The sequence below is a fragment of the Patagioenas fasciata genome, chromosome 30 (genome assembly GCF_037038585.1).
Source record: "Patagioenas fasciata isolate bPatFas1 chromosome 30, bPatFas1.hap1, whole genome shotgun sequence".
In the NCBI taxonomy this organism is placed as follows: Eukaryota; Metazoa; Chordata; class Aves; order Columbiformes; family Columbidae; genus Patagioenas; species Patagioenas fasciata.
In genome coordinates this window covers 4,561,064-4,585,710 of record NC_092549.1, presented here as the reverse complement: position 1 = coordinate 4,585,710, position 24,647 = coordinate 4,561,064, and the positions used below count along the sequence as shown (strand labels likewise).

At 47.7% G+C, this 24,647-nt stretch overlaps 1 protein-coding gene across 1 annotated transcript; it reads left to right on the top strand.

Annotated features, from left to right (window-relative positions):
* Positions 1 to 13,610: 13,610 nt before the first annotated feature.
* On the top strand, positions 13,611 to 14,465 carry LOC136112939 (uncharacterized). Its single transcript, XM_065857863.1, has one exon. The coding sequence runs from the start codon at positions 13,611 to 13,613 to the stop codon at positions 14,463 to 14,465; it is 855 nt and encodes a 284-aa protein (XP_065713935.1).
* The last annotated feature ends 10,182 nt before the right edge of the window (positions 14,466 to 24,647 follow it).

The window sequence follows — 24,647 nt, the reverse complement described above, 5'->3', positions numbered from 1 at the left end:
AAAGCGCCACCTTTGCCACCTATTTTGCAATATAAAACTCATTCTGGCATGACAGTGAGACAGCCAAACCACCCACACGGTTTTCACTCTTTGTGCATTACAACCTGTGTGGGGCAGGGCGGCAATTAAAGCTGTGTAACACAAGGAAGACAATCTACTGTAGGACAAGTCAATCAAAGAAACGGGGCTGAATAAGCTTTTGAAGGTGGTGGGTAATTAGAGGTGTGGCTGTTGGGTAAATATGTTGGTCATTTCTCCCCAGGGGTTTATTGCATTTTCAGGAAGAGGGCTAGGGACCATATAAAAGTTCTCAGATGGGAGAGCATCTCATCTACTCAGCTCCGCTCCCTCTTCCAAGCCTTTACAGCCAAGGTAAGTTCTTACTACACTGCTAACATTTCAATGCTGTGAAAGTCTGGTGAACTGAGCTGAGCTTACGGAGATGGGTCTGTCTGCAGGTGCTGGGACTGTTGAGAGCCAAGCTCTGCCTCGGAGCCTGGGGCAATTTTGCGCTGTCAAAATTGGTCTCAAAATTGCCTATGCTAAGAAAAATCTATTATTCTTATCATATGTACATGTATTTGGATTACTTCAGTGTTCAGGATTCATAGCTTCCAAAGGAGAAACATGGAAATAAAAAGTAGAGAATGGGATGTGGGAATGAATGAGAGATGGCAGGCTGATCTTTCATGAGAAAATTTGGGTTTAAGCTGGGAATTTTAATTGCACTTGCAAGCCAGACTCCTTTCCCTTGGATAACATCAAGACCTGGAAGTATTAAGGTGCCCTTGAAGAAATTTGGGAAAGAAGTGAGAAGGCAGCCTTAAGCTATGAGAGGAAGGAGTAGCACGAGCTGCTCTCAGCTCAAGTGGCCGCATCCTGCGTGCCCTCTGCCTCCCTGCAGTTTCAGTTCCAGAGCCTCGTCTCCTCGGAAGGGGGTTGGATACGCTTGGGAAATGCCTCAGAAAATTGGACAATTGCCAGCCAAGAGCCCACAGGGTGCAGAGAGAGGAAAGGATGAGGAGGACATGAGGAGGGAGGAAACACAGCACAGACAGCCCAGCAGAAATGGAAATGGGGGCTGCCAGGGGGCTCATGAGGTTGTGCAGGTGGTGGGTGCTGATCTGGAACAGTGGGATGAAACCCCAAGCCAAGGAAACAGGACGGATAAACCAGCAAATCCTGCCAATCCCCAGCAGGCTCATAAATGTGTCGAGGAATTTTGAACCCAAAGTATATTGGGGAAAGCACGCTGCACTTCATGTGTCTAATGACAAGGGTCTCTCCTTCCAGGGATCCCCACACCAAACGAAAAATGTGCTCCCGCGGAGACAGAGGCTGCCACAGCACCGAGAGCTCCTCCTGCCACCGCGGAGGCTCCTCCTGCCACGGCTCTGAGGAGCTCACCTGCCACGAAGTGACCGCCGTGCAGGATGTGACACCTGTGGTGGTCCTGCCCCCCCAGGGCCCCGTGGTCACCGTGCCCGGGCAGGTGGCAGTGCCTCCCGCTCCTTGCCAGCAGCAGCAGCAGCAGATCAAGCAGCCAGCGCAGTGGCCCCAGCAGCAGCAGAAGTGAAGGCACAAGGACCAGCCGACGGTCAGCGCACAACACGGGGTTGCACCTCTCCCCTCCGCAAGATGCAGCCCTGAGCTTGGGCAGGTCCCGCCCCTTCCCTCCAGCACAAATTACCTCTCCTCGCTCCCGATAACGCAAAGTGGCATTAGCATGGCAGAAATGTGATTTGCCTCGCGCACAAGATTATTTGAATCCGTTGATTTCCTGCTTCTGTCTCCAGTAGCAAAGATGTGATATTAAAATCTAAAGCTCACAAAACTTGTTGGTGTCCTGGTGTTTTTCCACCATTATCCTCCTCCATATCTTTGTCATCATTCCCAAGCCCACCTTTATTAACAAGAGCTGCTTTTCCCACATTGAAAACAGCTTCCTCCCTTCCCATTGCATTTCAAATCTCAGCTCTTCAGTCCCTACATCTCGCGCACCTGCCAGATAAAGTCAGGTTCTGGATTTGGAAAAGCTGTCTGGGGCTGAAGGTGGCATCAACATCTCTCTTTAATCCCAGCCCTCGGCTCTGAAACAACTGGCCCTGAGGCTCAGACCCTCAAAGGAACATTTCAGAGGAGATAAAAGCAGAGATTCAGCTTTTTAATATATACATGGCTGCTGAGTACAAATGCAGAGTCTACCTAGGAAGTCCAAAAATCACCAGAAACAAGAGGAAGAACTACATCATACTTAGTGTTCTTTCTGACCTGTTCTAGATAGAGAATATGGGATTAGACAGATATTTTGTGCAAGGTAACTCTATCTTCTTTGGAGATCCCAGAAAAAGTGCGTATTGCCCACACAAAGTACTGGCTGATGCAAAATAAAATCTGGTCTAAGTCGGGCTACGGACTGTAGCGTTATCTCCCACTGCGAACTCTGGTCCTGTAAACACCGCTCACCTCTGGAAAACAAGACACAGATTGCAAAAGGAAAAGATGTTCCCCGTTCCTACCCAGGTTTAAGTTAACGTCTCAGCAGGAAAGTTCTGAGCTTCCCTCACAGATGCAGAAAAAAAGGAATAAATGGAAAGGTGTCTGTAAAAACCAACAACTGTATTTCCCATTGCACCAGGTTCATCCCCAGCTTCTCCTCCAGTATCCATAAGCACAGAGGCAGATTGCTGCAAGAATTTGTGCCTCTGTGGGGTGAGAGCAGTATTGTGTGTAATGCTCTAGACATTTAATTAACAAAGGGTTTGCACTGAATCTTTGAAATGAACAAGAAGCTTATTATTAGCACTTGTTTTATTATTACTGTTAATTAAAATAACAAGGAACATCATTCCCATATGCAAGGTATGTGATTGCAAGCACCAGGAATGAACGCCAGGGTCAGAGACGTGCCGTTCTGACTTCGCATGAAGGCTTCACACAGCGCTACCAACGGTCATCGTTCCCCCCAGACACCCACGTACCCCCCACCAGTGCCAAACCCACCTTGTGCCAAAGGGGAGGTTGAAATCAAGCCAGACTGGAGGCTCCAGTTGGAGTTCGAGTCTGACTGAAAGCGTTAGAGGGAAGGAGAGATAAAATCTCCTATCTTAATTCTTTCTAAGCAGTCCAAGTTCTCACCTACGCTCCAAGCTGAAGTGCTGCAGGTTTTGTCATTCATTTAAGGAAAGACTTAGGAAGAGCCTGAGGAATGGAGACAGCAGATCTGTCCCCAGCTGGAGTGTTATTATCTCAGCACACACCCTGGGAAATGAAGCAGGAAAGCAGATTGCATAAATTCAGCAGGAAATAGTGCCCCCTTCCCCCTGCCACGAAGGTCACAGCAGCACTGACACCTGTGCAAGTGCCACCTCCGCAGAGAACGTTTTCTGGACAGTGCCTCAAGAGGGGCGGGAGAAGAATGGGTGAGAAACAGACCAAAAAAGCATGATAAAGTATTTACAGGTTCATTCTGTACATTGTGATACTGAATCACAGATGTGAATGGACCTGTTTGAAGGATCCCAATGAGTCAGTGGAGCATCACCCAAAATCACTTGTGCCTGATGTCTAATCCACAATGCCAGCCTGGTGTTGACACATTCTTGCTTTTTATATGACCAGAAAATATAATTGCTGGGTTAGATGGGCACGACCTGCTCATAGGCACAGAAAGGAAGACTGAAGTTCATACACAATTCATGGGAAAATCCAGACTCGGAAACATCTACCTTTACCACACTATGCTGTTTTGTTCATTTTCTTGAGCTACAGTCCTGTCTAATGTGTGTTTCCATAAGAGCTGCAGAGGTGCCATGGCTGCGTACTGAAAGCCAGGCAGCAATACTGGTGCTCTGTCACGTTTAGTCGTCCAAATATCGTCTTCAATATTACCGTGGAATTCAAGGTGTTACTCTGGAGTAGGCACACGGCCCATCTTCTCACAACCTCAACTGGCAAAAACGTCCAGAAAGAAAACTCTTTAGTTTTTCTATTTAAAATGCTGGGAGAAAAACTAGGAGTACACAAAAGAAGGATGGACGAAAAGAGGAGGGAAAAACAGCTACATCTCCTGGAACGTGAGCAGGACTTGGGATGGAAGGTTGGCCTTTAACCATTCTGCTCTGGGGTTTGATATCACTGCCATCGACAACACGTCGCAGAACTAGACTGAAACAGCATTTATAACAAGAATAAAAGGAATCCTTGGCAGGACGCATCAGGAAAGCAGGCTGAAGTTTTCAATGAAGGATACCTTTGTGTCAATGCTGAATCTCCTATTAGAATATCTGGTACCATTGGGCAATTCAGCTAGAGTATTCCTTCCCAAAACAATCTGCATGAGTTAGCATTAGTAATCGTTTTTCTTTCACATGGAGGTGTGATCACATTTAGCTCTTGGTCCATGTGACATCCTGGCACAGCTTGAGGAATTGGTGGTTCTGAATTACAGACACCTCTTCCACTCGATACTTGTTGTCTGTGACCAAATCCATTGGTTTCTTCGATACTGATGTAACATTGCATGAAATACCTTCCAATCTTTTTCATAGGGAGGCGAGGAATTAGAGCGCTATTAATAACCTAAGGGACAATTACAATGCTAAAAGAACAGTGCATCAAAGGGAAAACGTCGGAAGCTGAATACAGCGGATAGAAATGGGCTGGGATATGTAATTAGGTTACACTGGCCAAAAGATGTCTCATGTCCCAGATAATCCTTTGAAAGAGTATAAAAGGTTTCCCATCCCAGTTGCCTTCATTCACTCCTCCACTCCTACACACATTCATTCCTGTTGCTGAAGAGGTAAGTCAAGTCATTTCATTTCTCTTGATTTTCTTCGTGAAACAAACTGCTTTCCTACAAGCTTTGGTAGACTTGGAGTATGATACTCACTCCTTACCTCTGGACCTTGGTCACACCAGAGTCAAAGTTATTGTCACCCACATGAGGGGTTTTATCACGGCAAATGGTGAGCAGGATATAGTCTTCGCAGTCAGAGGCTCAAACCAAACCAAACAACAGAAAGACTGGGAAATACAGAGAGAGGACGGTTAGAGGACTTTATAGAAAAGAGGTTTCAAAGTTTTGAGCAGAAGGCGCTGGAGGGTCTGGGGCTGCACGGGAGCGATGGATGCTGTGAGTTATTTTCCTCCAAGAAGCAAACTGCATCTGTGAAAGGTCGTGTTTTCAGTGGGTGATAGGAATCATCTCCCAGTACCTAGGCAGCATTGAAATAAATTTCTTACCCTAAAGACCTAAAAAGTAGGAAGAAAATGTGGAATTCCAGAATGAATTATGGAATGCTCATGTACATTGGTGATGCTGTACTAGCATGACGGCCTCTTTTTCCTACAGCTTTGCTGGTACTCCAGAAAGATGTGCTCCCGTGGGTCTTGCCACAGCCATGAAACCTCCCACCACGAGTCCCAGCCTTCCTGCCTTGGATCCTGGTTGTCCTGCCATAGATCCCGGTCCTCCTGCCATGACTCGGGGTCCTCCTGCCATGGATCCCGGTCTTCCTACCATGACTCGGGGTCCTCCTGCCATTACGCCATCCAGAGGCAGCCTGTGCAGAAGTACACCTATGTGCAGCCCTATTACCCCCCCGTGCAGCGCTACTGCCCCCAGTACCCCACCAACATCTGCAAGCTGCCACCGACGTACCCCAAGTACTAACAGCAGGATCCAGCCCTGGGACCCGGACCTACTGGCTCGCTCCTCCCTTGGATGCTCTCAATGCTTAAAGCTTGCATCGCTGGTTCTCTTTTCCCACTTTTGGTCTGCGTGAATCCTCAGATACCTCTTATGTGATTAGAATTTTCTTCACAATATAAATCTGATCTGTCTTAATTTATTTAGCATGCAAGACCAAGCTTGTGTTCCTTTCCAAAAGGCTGAGAATGATTTCTGCTGATAGTGGCTTACATATGACGTGTCAGCCTCTGAAACATGCAAACGAGACAATAAAATTTCATTTCCAAAAATAGAAAAAGTTTATGATTTGTTTATTCTTTGACCTCTTTACTCGGGAATTATCTTTACCTCTGATTTCTTAGTCACAGCTCCTCATTCTTTTCTTCTCAAACTTCCCACAAAATGCTCATATCCTGAACTTTCAAAATGAACAAAAGCCATTCCAGACACATTTGTGTCAGATTAACGCATTTATGGACAACATACAGGAGCTCATCTGTATCGTATTCAGCCCAGGACTGTCTTTCACAGTTCCCTGCTCCAGCAGCACCTCACACTCCATTTGTCAGGCTGATCCAGAATCACAAAATTCCGATGTGTCCGAAAAACGCGAATGGGCACCTAGAGGGTTTCTCAAACCCCCCTTCTCTCACTGAGCTCCAGATTGTCCTTTTCAATGAAAACAGCAGGCATTTAAAAATAAATGCTAAACATCTCTCTATTTTTTACAACCTAAGACTGTTTTTATCTGCCCAGCCGCCAGCCCATCTCGCTGAGACACCTGTTCTGGAACAGGATCGCTCACTTCCTTCTGCCAGCGCCTGTTTCTCTGCACCAGCATCACAAAGAGCTCAACAGCCGGGGTCACATTAAACAACTTACATAGGGTGTCTCAAAAAGGGCGAGACGAATGCGCTTTGTATGGCCGGGAACTGACACAAGGGCCTTCTCAATAGCGTGAAGACCATCCCCATAGGGTTAGCTGCTTTCTTGTAACTCAGTAAGCAACTCTATGACCCTCTTGTTGTCACTGCATCAGGACTGACCCACAAGATGCTCCCGGGGAGCTCCTGAAGCGTCTGCCTGGATAGAAGTCACAGGAAAGGAACAATTACCTGTTTCACTGTCCTAAAGTAAAGTCCTACATCACTGCGAGATAAACTCGGTAGTAAATAGTGAAACACTGCAATGAGTAAAAAATTACAAAACTGCTTAATTAAGGCAGAAGCCCAAGGCAATTTGCGATCTGAAAACAGAATGCCAGCAGGTGGTAGTTTCTGAGCACAAATCCTTCCTGTTTAGGATTTGAAATCCTCCTCTTCCAGGAGGAATGTAAACAGAATAACATCATTGCACAAGGGAAAAAAACAGCTGATGGTTGGCGGACTCACAAAAGGAACAAAAATCTGGCACTGGAGACGTCCCTCTAGCGTCATCTCCAGTGCTGAAGCGTTAGGGGCATTCGAGCTAGCCAACGGCTTCCCTGCAAGGAGCAGGCATGTGCGGTGTGGCTGTTAATTACAGCCCCTTGTGTCACGACAAAAACATATCAATCAAAATGTGAGTCTGCCACGGAGACCGAGGGGCAGCGTGCAAACTGAGAGTCAACAATTTTGACCTGTACGTTGATGCAATATTGGTTGCTCAATGGCAAATAACTTAATAACTCTAGGGTTAGGTTCATTTTTCATATGCAAATATGCAACTACCTTCAAAATTCCCTTATAAAGCAGATTGGGAAATCCATTGCCTATTAACATACTAAGGAAAAAGTTATAATTGTTTTTCCTGACTATGTCAAACTGTAAATGCTAAAAACTAGACACAGAAGATAAATATGAATGTGACTAATTAATTGCCAGCATCGCCAAGAGGTGCGTAATTTATCAGGTAACTCTTTGGAAGATATAAAGGTTCGCCATCCCCTGTTCCTCATTCATTCAGCATCAGCTCTCAGTGCTCTTCGTCTTGCCTGATCCAACAGAGGGTAAGTTGGATTATGTTGATTTATCTACTATTGAACAGCAGGGCCTCACAAAGGACTTATAGTTGACAACTTCTGCACTGAGATCTTGCTTTTGCCTTAGAATTTTCTTGTTCTTTGTGAGTGGGTTGTTGAACATGTAAGCTACGCAAAGGGTGCTCATGGTTTGCTCACAGCAAAGGGGACTTGGCGGTGTTAGGTTAATGATTGGTCTTGATGATCTTAAAAGTCTTTTCCAATCTAAACCTGATGATTCTACAGCAGACGAGATGACAGAAAAATTGGAGCAATTGAAGACCAAATCTTCAAAGACACTATGTCCTTGGGACCCAGCAAGGAATTAATTCTCAAACTAGATGGTGATGGAGGGAAAGATCTCAGATAAATCAGTGTAGAGTTTGAGAAGTAAATTTTACCTTAAAAGGCCAGCAGCACCTTGGTAGGGAAATTCTCATCAGAGTTCTACCATGGCAGAGTGTCCCCCAAAAGACAAGGCAGTATTGCTTTCGAGGTCAAGATATCCCATACATTACAAAGCAGAAGAAAAAGAACTTTCCCAGAGTGCTACAGAAAAAGAGACAAGGAAAATTCAGGAGATTACAGTATAGCAGCCACTCTAGCGTGACACTCTCTCTCCCCTACAGCTTTGCTGATACTCCAGAAAGATGTGCTCTCGCAGGTCCTGCCACGACTACGAGTCCTCCTGCCGTGAATCCCGGTCTTCCTGCCTTGGATCCTGGTCCTCCTGCCTTGGATCCCGGTCCTCCTGCCATGACTCGGGGGCCTCCTACAACTACACCGTCCAGAGCCAGCCTGTGCAGAAGTACAGCTACGTGCAGCCCTATTACCCCCTGGTGCAGCCCTATTACCCCCCCGTGCAGCGCTACTGCCCCCCGGCTCCCTACTGCGCCCAGTACCCCGCCAACATCTGCAAGCTGCCACCGACGTACCCCAAGTACTAACAGCAGGATCCAGCCCCGGGACCCGGACCCACCGGCTCGCTCCTCCCTCGAGTGGATTGTCTCATCCTTGTTGAAATCCTGTGTCTCTGCCATGTGCCTCACTACTGCTCTGGATGAAGCGTTCCCCTAATTATCATTCAAGGTGTCATTCTTTCTAATTATTCAGGAAATGTCCTTTCTAATTATTTAGTGTGTAATTACTGTTGGGAGTCTTTCTATGCCATGCACTTCTGCTTCAGACTCATCTGGGTGTGGGAAACAATAAATCTTACACTTCATGAGACCCACATTGTCTTTCAATTCCTTTATTCACATTTTTGCTTTAGACTTTTTTTTTTCCTGGATTCTTCCGTCAAATTTCCTCATATTCTCTAAGTGCCCCGATAGTCAGCGCCAATAACAATTGCCATATTCATTTGGGGAGAAAACAAATGCATTAGTAGATGAAAAATGTCTCAACTACCAAAAATCTATATTTATGTAAAGCGCTGAGCAGAACAGAACTCCCCCGGCTTACACCAGACAATGAGCTGTCCAGACAGTTTTGTCACACTGTTTTGAAAACAACGAGGTCGAAGACAGTTGAAAAGACAATGGAGGATGTGGCCTCAAGCGGTGCCAGGGGAGGTTTAGATCGGATATTGGGGAAAAGGTTTTGCTGAAGGGGTTGTGAAGCATTGGAACAGGCTGCCCGGGAAGTGGTGCAGCCACCGTCCCTGGAGGGGTTCAAAGATGTCTAGATGAGGTTCTTAGGGACATGGTTTCATCACTGTAGGTTGGTCTTCCATTAGGTACTCCCCAAAAAGTTCTGGAAGTGATGGATGATAACTCTTTAGAGACCACATCTTCTTTAGCAGAAACTGAATTTGAAAGATTCAGAAACACTTTTTGAGTGGGTACAACCGGATGACAACCCAGCTTTGGAAGGCTGTTGAGGGGGTGGAAAGAGTCTGGAGGAGCACTGGTTTGACACCCAGGCCAAAGCACAGGAGGACAGAGAACCCTTCACACGAGCACCTGGTTTGGCACCGGGGCAGCCGCAGCCTCCCTTGCGTTTGAACCCACAACTGAGGCACAAAACACCCCTAAAGAATTCGTGCAATACTCACTTCTACACAAAACTCACCACAGGCAATTACGGTGCCTCTACCCTGAAGAAAAGCTGTAGCACACCTGCACTTCAGAGAAAGGGAAGAAGCGATTCTCATTAGCAGTTAGCAAATTAGTCTAATGGGCAACATTTTCCAAAACCAATGAGTTATGGGCTTCATTTTCTTACACTTCAAAGACTGAGCCAAACAGGATTGTAAATGCAACTTTAGTGCCCATCATTTTGCTGCTAGAGACAGAACCCAAATTTGCTCAAACTTCTACTCCACTGCTCCCTTCCTCTGAATCCTTTGCTTTCCACACATCTCTGCAGGTGAGATCAGGCGAAGAAGCGTAAGAAATCAGTGAAGGGAAAGAGAAACCAAAGAATGGGAAAACTCCGCACACTCAGACCTTCCGCAGCACCCCTCGCTACACTGTTTTCTCTGACCTTAAGGACTAAATAACCTTTGCTACATGTGCAACAACCTGGCGGGGTCAGCCAGGTCATCTGGCAGGTCAAGGAATATGTGAAGAATCAAATATTTCCATTTTCACCACACCAGGGAGCCAAAGGGACCACACCAGACTTCCCAGCGCTGCGCCATCCCCACGGGGTGCAGCTGGTAACCCCGTTTCCTTTTGGCTCCTGCGAGGAGCACATCGGGTCAATCCCTGTTCAAACCAAACACCGCACCGAGCCCAGCGGATACAGCGGGGTTCGGAGCCACAGCCGCGGGCCCAGCCTGCACCTTCGTGTTTTTACTGCAGACACAACCTTCAAAAACCACTGCTGTGCTTGGAAAGAAAACAAAGCAAATCCTGCAAGGTTTGGAACGTGCCTTGAAACACCTTCAATTAACGAATTTCTGCAGTGTAAAATGAGATGAGGCTTCCCTGGCGTGATTCACCCATCCCAGGGCAGGGATGGGGAACGGGCTGGATGAACCAGGCACCGCAAGCACCTACTAAATAACCCGTTGGTGTGTAAGTAATTGGAATTGGTTATTTACAGGTTACAGAGAAAATTGTCATTATAGAGAAACAGCCCGCTAAAAAGGAAAAGGTGAAAGCTATGCAGAGAGCAATTAATCACTCACCGACATTCGAGCTGCTGCGATTGCGAAGAGATGGCTCATTTTCACGTGACCCTTGACAGCTGCATTAAAAACACTTTTTCTTGCTCATTTTACACTTCTCTGCAGTTGGGTGTTGAGTCACTAAGGACTTCAGTCCACAGGAGTGGTTTTGCCTTGAAGTGCGTACATTCACTTTCTTCTGCTGCCCCAGGCCTCCAAATTTCTACTCAGTGATTAATCACAGTAGATTTTGTTTCCTCTTCCTTTCCCAAGTCCCACAAGAGGCAGCTTCTCCCAGCTGCCTATGGACCTGTCCCATATGGCTTTAGGCAGCTCTGATGCTCACATCCAGTTCTAAGAGCAGCAGTGGGTTTTTCCCTCAGAGGGACACTAGATGAAACTACACCAATTTCCTACAAAGTCACAGTGAAAACTGCCTCATTTTGACCAGTATCTCTTAATCTATCACACTGCTTAGCACCCCTCCTGTTTCAAACATTGCAATCATTGCTCTGCAGGCTCAGAAATCCCCTCCTGGTTGCCATGAGCCTCCTTTATTTTCAACTGAGAGGCACATACTCAGCTGGTGTAAATCTGTATCACTAATTAGATTATAGCATGCAGCTGTGACCTGGTTTGATTGGGTCATTAGCATGAAGCCAGACTCCATAGGAAATGAAGCCAAACTCCATAGGAAACGAAGCCAAACTCCATAGGAAATGAAGCCTGTTCTAGCAGAGAGGAATATTGACCCTGGGAAGAGCTTTCCTGGAGAAGTGATGGCTTCATGGTCTCTGTAGTTCTGCAAAGCAAGACTGGGTGACTTTCTAAAAGCTGGGATGTAGCCAAATAAAAACAGCAGCTACTGAACGGAAACTGCGTGGAAATGGATGCTTTGTGGCATCAAAAGTCAAACATAAGGTTCACAATGACTTATCCTGTCCTCAGCACCTGTGATCTGGATCGTGCTGTATGACCAGAAACAGCCTGAACCGCCACCTTCTCCTCAGCAGAAATCAGGATGTGTCCAGTGGAGCTCTGTGCCATCAAGGGGGGTGGTCAAGGGTCCCTTGGTGCTCTGCTCCCCAGACGTCCAGACCCCCAGCAGCAGGACCATCCTCCTCCTCCTCCTCCAGGTGATCTCAGAAACGAAGCATTAATCACGTCAGCCGTGGTCCTGGGTCCCGTGAATTCCATCTGACCAGAGAGCGACAATTTGTCAAAAAGACGCAGTTTAATTTGAGCTCCTGAAGGTGATCAGTGCATCACGTCAGGCCTTCAGGCTTCCACGCAAAATAAATATTAACCCATTAATGAATAACTGCAACGTGATCATTAACATCAGCACTAATGACCGCCAGTGGCTGACTGAGAACTGAGCGCGGAGTTATTCAAATAAAAACATCCTTAGGTGGATCTTTCATTACTCGAGGGCATATTACACTGTAAAAAATGGAATAGGAATTTTGCAGATCAAGTTATGCTAAACATAAACAGGATGCAAAATTTCCAGACAAGATCTATGTTTTGCTTTTAAAGATGTCAAAAAGGAATTGGAAAAATATGGACTCCAACTTGACCCAAACCCTATGCCCAGTTTCCATGATGAATTTTCACAGTCCTCTGCATCTAAAATTCCTCATATTGGCAAGGCCACGGGCACGTATTTTGCCATCCAAGGGTGGGATAAGGCAACAAAGGATGAGATATCGAGAGCTTTCTGTTCTATATTTGCTCTTCTGATGACCAGAGACCCCAAAGAAGGCCATCGAGCTTCACCATTTCTGCATTCAAACACAAAACACAGGGCTACAGAATCACACTTGTGGGAAATCTGTTTAATAAAATCATATTGAAGAGCAACTGACATCCATAAGGCCTCTGCATTCCTTTGGGATCCACCACTCTTCAATCTTAATTATGATTTTTATGATAATTGAGCACTCGCTAGCTCTGAACAAGCCACCTAGCATCTCGATGCAACAGCGTTACCATACGCAAAAATATAGGAACACACCTCTTAAGGAGACCACAGGCATCACACAAGAATTAACTTGACATTAAAAAATTGTAAAAAATTTACTGAACAAATTGATAATTACACAAAATTGAGGGACTGGTCAAAAGCAATGAGACAAAAACTAAATAGATGAAGGCGTATTCAACAAGTAAGTATAGGCTTCGTGCGTAAATCACAAATTGCTGTGGGGTACCTCATTTCCGGCAGGACCATTTCGAGCTAAATAAAAGGTCTCCCTGTCCCCTTGCTCCTCACTCACCTGCACCTCTCAGTCAGCACGGTAAGTGTTGCCCATCAGCAGCGTTCCTTGGTCGCAATGGTTCTCATTTGGTTTTGATCAAGCAATTAGTCAAAATGTGTCTTTGCATCTGACCTACAGCTCGCTCTGAAACCCAGGTTTTTCCAGCCTGTTGGTCTGTTTTGAAAGACGGTTGGTAGAGAAAGAGCAAAGGCCTTGGGAGTGGAAAACAAACTTCTTGGGATGGAAATTCAGGGACTGATGTTCACTGATGAGTAGACCAAAGTTAGTTCCTAGGACGGGTCAAAAGATGCACAAATATTACTGGGATACTGAGCTTGATTTCTGTAAGGATCTGTTTTTGCAACTCCAGACAAAGAAATAGGAAGAGGTGTGTGATATGGTCACCACCTGTGGACCTAGACAGCAGAATTTGCATGTCAAAATGAAACACATGTAAGAACTTGGAAGGATGCATTGTGTCTAAAAGTACATTGTGTTCCAGGTCTTCAGTGCTTCCAGCTTCAACCACACTACATCAACATGTGCTCCACCGGATGCTGCCCCATCGTGAAGAGCAAGACCGTGTGCTGCAGCCAGCCGTGCCAGAGCGGCTGCTGCGACCCGTGCCAGAAGAAGACTGTCTGCTGCAACCCATGCCAGCAGTCCCTCTGCTGCGACCCGTGCCAGCAGTCCTGCTGTGACCCATGTCAGAAACGGTGCTGTGACCCGTGCCAGCAGTCCTGCTGTGACCCGTGCCAACAGTCCTGCTGTGACCCGTGTCAGAAACAGTGCTGTGACCCGTGCCAGCAATCCTGCTGTGACCCATGTCAGAAACAGTGCTGTGACCCGTGTCAGCAGTCCTGCTGTGACCCATGCCAGCAGTCCTGTTGTGACCCGTGCCAGAAACGGTGCTGTGACCCATGTCAGCAGTCCTGCTGTGACCCGTGTCAGCAGTCCTGCTGTGACCCGTGCCAGAAACAGTGCTGTGACCCATGTCAGCAGTCCTGCTGTGACCCATGCCAGCAGTCCTGCTGTGACCCGTGCCAGAAACGGTGCTGTGACCCATGTCAGCAGTCCTGCTGTGACCCGTGCCAGCAGTCCTGCTGTGACCCGTGCCAGCAATCCAGCTGTTGTGACCCGTGCCAGCAGTCCTGCTGTGACCCGTGCCAGCGGTCCGTCTGCTGTACCAAGGTGTGCCAGCAGTCCTGTTGCCTGCAACCTTGCTGCCGCTGTGGCTGCTGCCCCTGCTGCTGCTCTGGACGTCTGTCTTGCTGCTCCTACGTGGTGAAGAAGCCCGTGGCGGTGTGTTGCAGCCCCGTGCAGTGCTGCTCTCCACTGAGGAAGTGTTCCATACCCATCCAGCAGTGCTGCGCCTCCATCAGGAAGTCTTGCTGAGCCAGCTCCAGGTGGCAACATCAGCTCTGCTGGTCCCCATCTCTGGTGTGCAACAAGAGCAGGCACGAGGAGATGAAAACCTGCTCATTCACTTCTGTTTCACGTGGTGGCGGAGTAAATGTCTAGTGATTTTCTTCTTGTTTTCAAAATTCTTCTTTCTGTCCTTTAGTTATCAAACATCTGCAATGCGCTTGAATGTTTTATCCACTGTGTAAGGCATGTATTAGATATTGGTGTGGCTGTTAATTCTCTTCTTGGTTATGGGACTTGGGATACCTTTGCAGTTAATGTCATCATTCTTCATTTTCCCTCTTCACTTGTAGACAATAAAACCTAGCACTGAGCAAAACACAAAATGTCTTGTCTTTGGTTGTTCTTACGTTGTTCTGCCCAGGTGCATCCTCATTCTGGTCATGTTTTCTATGCCTTCAGCCTCCTGGCTGCAGAAGAGCTTCCATGGCACAGCAGAACATTGAGGAAACAGCTGCCCAGAAATGCTTCCCATTGGCATCAATTATGTCTAAAGACACCAGAGCAGTGTGATCCTTTCTCGCACCTACTGGCCATTTGCCTAAGTTAGCTCCTTTTTTCTATAAAACTAAATGGTTAAGATAAACAACACTTGACGCAGTCTGAATGAAACGTGTAATTCTGCCAGCTGAAATCACAGCACTTCATAAAGAGTATAGGAACACATGCTCGATACTGGAATGGATATTTCAATACGTACTGAGAGGAATTCGCTGCTCACTGAACAGAAGGTACCATCTTCAAAAATAAAATTTCAGAAAACACTTTGGATCACTCAATTATTTTTATGTGAGCAGAGATTTTTCATACGCAGCATTCCTGGATTACCAGCGCTGGAATGAAACCCAGGCATTAGCATACAACTGAAGAGCTTCATTCCTAAAATAGCACATACATGACTCAACAAGATCCCTTCTGCCTGGCTGGGACTTCCTTTAGCATTAAAATTCAGGACAGAGCTCTCAATTGCATGTCTCAAGAAAATGCCTTAAGCGCTATCTTGATTGCTTCCCTCAACCAAACCTTCAGAGCATACTCAAAGTCTGCATTAGAATCGTCTTCTCCACATGCATTAAACCCTTCTGAAAAGACTATTCAGGCTTTAGGAGGTTTTGGTTAGTAGGTAAAAGGGTACAATACACAGGCAGAAGGATGTTCTATACCATACTATACCATATCAGAAGCACAATTTGTTAAGGAAGTCTTGTGAATATCAGTTTCATCCTATACTGGAAAGGCTGCCATGACAGATTCCTCCCTGTTCGCAAAGATACTGCAGCTCCCAAATTCACATAACCACCACGGAACTTTACAAAGACATCATGGCATGGCACAGCATGGCACAGCATGGCACAGCATGACACAGCATGGCATAACACAGCATAGCATGGCACAGCATGACATGGCACAGCATGGCACAGCATGGCATAACATGGCACAGTATGGCATGGCACAGTATGGCATGGCACAGCATGGCACAGCATGACATGGCACAGCATGGCACGGCATGGCAAGGCTTGTAAAAGGTATTTACTGTAGAAGATGTTATTTCTCGTCCAACTATACATTAAATGCCAGTATCTCCTCAGTGTTTCAGACCCTGATTGGCAACAGCCTTGCAGGGTTCACATCCATTTCTAACACAGGGATCATTTTTAGCCAATATGATGACAATAAAGCCTGATAAAAAGGCGGATAATGACTTCTTCATTGGACAGCATGGTTGAGGGTTTACACAAAGGGGCATTACTTCCTGCAGGCGGGTATCTGGCTATGATCTCATGACTGAAACAATCCTTCCCTGGGGACAATTCCAGAAGAGCCATCCAGTGTCACAGGAGGTCACATTCACGTCTTGTAAGGAACTACGTGTCTCCTGCCATCCGCCAGCCCCACATTCAGAGTCTGCTGATCGTGACGGCAGCCTCTATTTGCCATGAATATTGGCTGCCTCATCGTCCTGGGACTCGTGTCACATTGGTGTCTCCTCTCAGCCAGTGAAAACTCCATCAACACCTTCTTTGTCCCATGTGGAGCTGTCCTAGCTCTGCATACGGCCACAGCTCCTTTCCCCATCCTCATGCCCGTTTCATAACATCTGCCCTGACTCCAGACATTTTATCTGTTCAGTCCTGACTGCTCAGTCTTGGCCTGAGCACATTTCAGCCAAAACAACTATAAGTTATTGCTGGAAAAGTCCTGTTGAGTGCCCGAACTCAGAGCATTCGTGAGATACTTGCTGGGCTCCCGAGGCGCCGGGTGAAGACACGGAGAAATGCGCTCAGGACTGAATTCCCAGTCTTGAACCTTGTGCTTGCCCACGGTGACAGAGAATCAAAGTGTTAGTGTGAAACGCTGAATGTGATCATCGTGAATACTGTTGAACACACGCTGTCCCGGTCTCACGGGCCTTGGAAATAATCCCAGAAAATTGAGTGTATGGTAACAACACAGAGAAATCTAACACTTGTGCACAGCTGCTTTGAAAGCTGCTTAATATAGGCTTCATCCAACCCTTCCATGGATGAAAATCTTAAGAAAATCCTTAACAGCACATTAAAAATAAAAAGCAGGGAGTGTGAGGACCAAGCACCCAAGCACACGGCTGAGAGAGGAGAAGCTCTTCAGTCTTAACTTCGACCACACAGCCAGAGGTAGGAAAAAAGGATTTACATTGACAAATAGCTTCCGCTGGCCCCCCAAAGTCCCTGCCAAGCGCAGAGAGGACACACGAGCGGTGACATTCCCAGTTCCAGGCGTGGTTCTGCCACTGCTTCGGCTCCTTCCTCCCCCGGGCAAATCGTTAAGTGTCTCAGGGTCATTCCTTGGGAAGTGGATGGGAATACCTTAGAGCTACCTCCGGTTCCATTAATGCAAATACATTAGAAAATGTGCGCCTGTTGTTTATGTGAACAGCTAATTACAGTGCAGAGCAAACAGAAAGAGGTAAAGATTAAATACCAGAAAACACGTGAAAGGCATCTATCGGGTGATACACAATGGAGTCAGAATGGCCGAAGAATGCCTCATTTCCAGAGGGGCGGCTCTGAAGCGTATAAAAGGCTCTGCACTGCAGCGCTCTTCATTCGCTCGTCTTGACTTCTCCTCACTCGTCCTCACCGGTCAACAGGGTAAGTCAGAGCTCACTCCTTGCCTTTTTGTTCGCGATCTACCGTACTTCTGTGTGCTTTTCCAGGAAGTCATCCAGGATTTCCTGTACTGTCTGATTTGGGACCAATTTCAAGAGAATGGTTCTGGGATCCACTTGGGTGGCTTCTCTCTGATGGACAATGCACCAAATGCACTGATGTCCCATGTATAACTGTGGAAATCTCGGGGAAAGGCTGTCATGGGATTTTGGACAGTGGGGACTTCCCCGGGGAGTTTGGGATGGACTTTGGGATAAGCATGCTTTAAACTGAATAAACACCTGGGAAATTGAGCCAGAGAAAAAGAGACTCTCTTTGTTCCTTCCAGCTTTGCCTACACCACTACCAACAACATGTCCAGCGGAGGCTGCGGATGCTGCGGTGGAAATAACAACGGCAGCAGCTACACCGTGTGCTGCTACGGCAGCCCCAAGTCCTACAAGTCGCAGTGCTGCCTGCCCTCCCAGTGCTGCCTGCCCAAGCAGTGCTGCTACCCCACGTCCTACTGCATGCCCGTGCCAACCTGCTACACCATAAGCACCAACAACAACAACAACAGCGGATGCTGCGGCTGCGGCTGCAACTGAACCCGTGCGGCGAAGGGCAGGCTGGGCCGCGCTCATCCGCTGCGGCTGCGCTGCCTGTGCTCCCGCGTCACTCGCTGTCGGATATGGACATGGATACGGCCCTGAACACCATTCCTCCTTTGCTTAGAGACTGTAGATCATCTCTCTTCTTCGTCTGCCTTTAATCACCAAATGCCTGTAATGTGCTTTGAAGTTACTGGCAACTGCTAAGTGTGACTTTCTTGTGTAAGCATTTATCCCGCTGTTAATTTTCCTCTTGGTGTGTGGGGTGTCTAACTCATCACTGTTTTGCTTCAGTCTGTCTGAAAGACAATAAAATCTGTAGTTCAACCCTGCAAAACTCCTGGTCATTGTCTGCTTGCTACCTGGTGTATCCAGAGCGCATCACCACACCTACCATGTTTTCTTCCCATTTTCTTCTGTTAACAGTATCAGGATGGTCCTGCCTAAAAGGTGCTAACTGGGGGGGTTGCCTACACGAAGAGAATGGATGCATCCCTGATGCAGCTCTGAGCTTCTGCATGGCTGTGTTCAAGCAGAACCTGAGTGTCTGACAGCTCTGTGAGCAATGTTTCTGCTCTCACTGTAAACCTGCAAAGAAATGGGAAGAAAGTAACACACAACTTGTAAAGGATGTGAATTTCTTCTGAAACGGTTCAACACAGGCACATCCCAGCTAGGAAAGACCTGTATATTTCAACCAGCTAGAAGTCTACTCTACAATCTACAGACAGTCCCTATAAATAGTTCAACATTTATGAGAAGCAGGTCTCGCCTCCGCTAAAATATCTGAGTTACCACGTATCAAGTTGAAGTGTTAGAAAAAATTGGTGAGAAGTCTCCACCGTCTCCAAGGAGTGTCTGTGCAAAAGCTGATCCAAACACGGTACCAAGTTCTGCTCCCCAGATCTCGTTCTGTGTCTCGTGCCTTTTACTGATTGCACTTCCACTCTGCTCCAGTCCCTTCTTTGCGTGAGGATCCGTAGCCCTCTCACCAGAGCCCGTTTGAGTACACAGGGTACACGAAAGGCTGGATTCCACTATTACAGGTGGGATGTGCCCACCTAGGTCATCCCTTCTTGCAGTTGCAGGATTTGCCAAGGAGAACTTTCCCTCTGGAGGTGCTGGTAAAACGTGCCCTTTGCTTCTGCACCATTAATTCTGTGTAAGTTGGTCTGTTCCCACGGGCAGCCGTGTCTATGCCTCCTCAGAGAGGACCTGATAGGAAGGGAGTGCCAGGTATGTCCTGCTCCGACTGGAGAAGCTGTGATCGCACGTGTTGCTTCTCCAGCATTTCACTCAAGGGATTCACCCCATGTCAGGAAATCCCAGAAAGGATCTGGCTGCGTTTACTGCAGGGGCGAAGTGGCAGTAAAAGGGCAATCTGCTCCCCTCGCGCTGTGAAAGCAAACCACGGCCCTACAGCCGTCCCCGGGCTGGTCGCAGCTCGTCCGGGAGCAGCTCACCCCACAGCACCCCGGGGAGCCGGGAGGACGTCGGGCAGGAGGCAGGAACTCGCCAGGCAGGCTCCAGCATCCTCTCATTAGGCAGCGCTCCTCTCGGGACAGTGTGGTGAGGCCTCTGGACGTGAGCTGCAATTTCAGGCTGCGGAAAAAATTCCTTCCAAATACTCTGTGTTCTTGTCAGCGTTCAGCCCACAGCAAAGCGCATTGGAGACGGCAGCTGGCGTTAAATGGGCGTTCATCCACCTGGCTCAGTTGCCCATGGCTTTTCCCTACCTTGACCTTCCTCCCTTTCCCTCTCCCTCCCAGAAAATGGTTCCACCTCAACAATGTCTTTACCTGCATCACTTCTGAGTCCCTGCCTCCCACTTAGCTTCATTACCCCAGTTAGGACCAGTATTCTGTGACTGTCATAGCTCTTCCACCTTTAGCCTCCTCCCACCTTCTCATCCCATGTCAGAATCCTTCATTCACCACTTCCAGCCCTCACAAAGAATCTCGCACCCCCTCTGGCTCCACATCCCCTCCCTCCCTGTTGAGGAGCCGAGCAGAGGAGGTCCTGATCAAAACCAGGGCTCCAGCACACAAGGGCAAGGGGGGCCTGCAGGAGGGACATGTTGACTCGCAATGCATCACATCTAGCTCCAGAGCCACGGTTCCTTGCACTGCCACTTGCACAGGAAGTGCTGACCCATAACTTTTTGTTTAAAATGCAAAATATACTGTACTGAGGCCAGTTCAATTCAGGGTCTTCAGAGATGTTCCTAGGAAAGAAGTCCCAACAAAGCAGAGCAGGAGCTGAAGCACCCTTATCCACCCTGTGTTAGTGACACCCGCAGCAAGCCTAAACCCCCCAGACTGAGGATTTGCAAGAGTTTAAGCAAACCAAAGGACAAAGATGACTTTGGCATCACAGAGATGCTCTTAGGGTGCGTGACGGCAAGGTGACCTTGCATGGGGTCACGTGCAGGTGACTGAGATGAGGAGCCAGAACGACTCCCAGCGCATCCCGAACACGCGGTCCTCTTGCTGCCTCCTCACGTGCGTGTCCTGTGACCGGGAACACACATACCCATTTCCATGACATTTTCTAAATGTTTGCTTCAAACACCGGTCTGATGAAATAGCTCATGACATGCCCGAAAGACACAACGCGGGGGTTTGGTGTCGGCTCTTACACTGATTCAGCAGCAGCTGCCTCTGCTGAGTAAGTCCCTTAGCATCTTGGGCCATCACTGTCTGCATTTGTTAAACAGATACAGGGATGCATTTTTTGGCTCCCTTGCAAGGCTGCACTGAGGACAAATTCATTAGTATTCATAGAAGCCCTTTGATTATCTGCAGGTTAAACAATTACGAGGCAAAACAAAGGTGGTGATCACAAATAATAAGGCAAAGAGTAAATACCAGGAGACACGTATAGCTAAAAAGTATGGGTTTGGGTTAGTAAACAGGGAAGTTGAAATGGCCAGTGGCTGTCTCACTTCCAGGAAGAAGGTGTCCAGGACTATAAAAGGTCTCCTGGCCCAGTGCACTTCATTCGCTCGTCTTCTCTCCCCTTCACCTCTCCTCACTCTTCAACAGGGTAAGTGACAACATCTAAATCTTCCTTGCTTTTCACAAAAGAAAAATTCTATGGATATCTTAAAACAGTACACAAATATAACCTTGTGTCTGGGCTGGGACTTTGGCTAAAATTGGTCTTTTATGAACTGTGTACTAGGAATTATGGGGATGAGCTCAAGCGTTAAAGGATGGAGGGGCTAAAGGAGTATCAGTAAGGCCAAGGAGAGCAAGGAGAGCAAGAACGTTTCAGGAAGGTCCAGAATGAGGACTCTGTGTGCTACGTGATTCTTGCTAAGGCATTAGAGATGCCGTGGTACAAGTAGGTGGGCATCTACATCGCAGGAAAAGGGACAGATAGAAGAGTTGCAACCAGGGTTTAGGCTCCTTTAATCTCCAAATTTAGCATAAACAGAGCTTTGAATGAATTGTGTGTTTCCAAACATCCTGTTCCAAGTCACAGACAGACTCTGTTCCTTCCAGCTTTGCCTACACCACTACCAACAACATGTCCAGCGGAGGTTGCGGATGCTGCGGTGGAAATAACAACGGCAGCAGCTACACCGTGTGCTGCTACGGCAGCCCCAAGTCCTCCAAGTCGCAGTGCTGCCTGCCCTCGCAGTGCTGCCTGCCCTCCCAGTGCTGCCTGCCCCGGCAGAGCTGCTGTCCCGTGTCCTGCTGCATGCCCGTGCCAACCTGCTACACCATAACCAGCAGCAACAACAACAACAACAGCGGATGCTGCGGCTGCGGCTGCAACTGAACCCGTGCGGCGAAGGGCAGGCTGGGCCGCGCTCATCCGCTGCGGCTGCGCTGCCTGTGCTCCCGCCCGCGTCACTCGCTGTCGGATATGGACATGGATACGGCCCTGAACACGCTTCCTCCTTTGCTTAGAGACTGTAGATCATCTCTCTTCTTCTTCGTCTGCCTTTAATCACCAAATGCCTGTAATGTGCTTTGAACTTGCTAGAGACTGCTAAGTATGATATTCCTCTGTATGCGCTCGTCTTGCTGTTAATTTTCCTCTTGGTGTGTGGGATGTTTAATGCTGTTGATTCATCATACTCCCTTTTCTTGCTTTAACCTCCAATTAGTCATGAAAGACAATAAACGTTATAACTTGTGACACTGCAAACTTCTGGTGTGTGCTCATTCATCTATCTTTTAAACTAGAGCTCTGATCTGGGACTTTTTCAGCATTTGCTTAGCTTCCGAATACGAATTTTTCAGCTAATCCTCAAGCTACCGATGCCAGCACGGCAGTGTGTGCGGCGAACGCCCTGGGTCGGGCTCCCATCCGGGGAAAACAGCGCTTGCTGGACTCAGAACGGTGTCTGAGAGATGGGAGCATCCTCTTGGCCACGCCGTTCGGAGATGATTGACTTCAAAGATACACCATCAGCAGTCGTAACATCCGTGTGGTCCTGAGGCTGGAGCCAAAGGTCTGCTTTGTTGATGGAAACGTTTCCACCGAATTTGCTAAGCTTTAAAAGAGGCTTCCTAAATGGTTTGGTGTCTTATCAATAAGATCAAATAGACCAGTAAGCACAGTCTGTATGGTTCAGAGGAGGAGTGAGGCACTAAAAAATATGGAGATATAAGTCTAGCCGGCAGGATGCAGAAGTACTATAATTCCATCTGGCATTCCATTAAAATGTGGCAAATTTAAAGATAAGAGACTCAGAAATGAAATATTCACACTTTGTGATTTGTAAAACCTCCAGGAAGGGAAGTGACGTGACTCCGAAACATCTTTCCTGACATGAAAATACCAAATTATATTCAAAAAGCAGGACCGTGGGACTGCAGGAATGAGTCATAAATCAAAAGTCCTGTTGCTCTTTAACAGATTCCAAGGTCTTTTCCGTCCTTACATGCAAGTCCCGTGGCTTCCTGCAAGGTAATTGTATTTTCCCTGAAGCTAGAGGATAAATCGCCTTGGCAGCGGCGAAGCTGTCGGGCCCAGGCACGCGCCCCGCAGCCGCACCCCCGAATTCTGCACATGCTTCTCCCGGTGATTCAAACCCAAACGCCATCGGAAAACCTCTCAGGATCTCTCGGAGAGGCTCCGCGTGAGCTCATGGAAATGCCTTCTGCACCGAGCCTGGGGCTGCTGCGGGAGATTCTTTGCCGGTACTTAAAAAATGCCTTCAGCATCCACAGAAATGCAAACTGGAGCGGTTACAGGGAAAATGAGTCAAAGCAGAAATGCCAGAAAGGTGTACGCTGCTCCTGACAAAGCCTGAAATGTTTGGTTCATGACGTGAACCTTCCCGCGTGACGTCCGCGTTACAGATCTGCAGCACATAAAGCGGCTTTCAGTGTTGTGCCCGCTCACTCAACTCGGGTGCTGCTCATTCAGAAGGGAATTAATTAATTTAAACGGGGGAATGCGCATCCCCCCACAGCCTGGCACAGGGAGTCCCTGTGTCCCGATGCGCTGGTGTGCGTAGGGGTCCTGTACTTACAGCTCACCCCTTCCCGTCATCCCTCCTACACACAGGGCAACATCCGCCCTTCCCCGTGGTCCTGATGTCACCCGTGATCCCCTCAGCACCTCTCAGCTGTCAGGCTTCTCTGTGCTCTGGAAGGCACAAAGCACCATGTCCGATATCACAGACCCTTCCTGACAAACAGGGTGCAACCTGCGGCTTCACCCGCAAAGCCAGTGGAAAACCTCCCATGTTTCCTCACAGTAGATTCCAACTTCCCACTAACAGGTCAAAAGCCAAAGATTTTCCAGATGGAAGATCAGGAAAGTAAAAATAAGAAAATCCCTATTGATCGACCACATTCCCAGTGTTGCCGTTCGCACACCGGTTGGGGACCCAGACGTGGGACTGGGCATGGGGACCCCTGCACCTGTTTGGGATTTCCCACTGCCACTAGAGGCTCCTTTTGGGCACATCACTCAGCATCCCGGTATTCCAGGTATCCTTATCCCGGGACTCCATCTGACTAACATTAGGTAACAGCGTACTTGAACATGACCTTTAGAAGAACCAATTGGATAATGGCCACTGCATATGCAAAGAGCTAAGCTGACATTGCATCAAGGGAGATGCTAATTGCAGCTGATTAATCCAACAGCAAGTGCCAGAAAAAATACACACACAGAAGTGGCACTCAGAGCTCAGCTATTAATTCCCATGGCATGCTTCACTGCCACGAGAGCTTTGCTGCATATAAAAGCTTTCAACCGCAGCGCTGTCCTCAGGACTCGGGCTTCCTGCTCATCCCATCCAACACCAGGGTGAGTTGGGCTCTCTCAGCAGTCTTGGATTCGTTTTTTCCATAGAAACAGGAAAAACAAAAACAAATGAAATACGTCAGTGGTTTTGCTCTTTTGTTTCCTTTTTGTCCCCAAGGGCTTGGACGGCTCTGCACAGG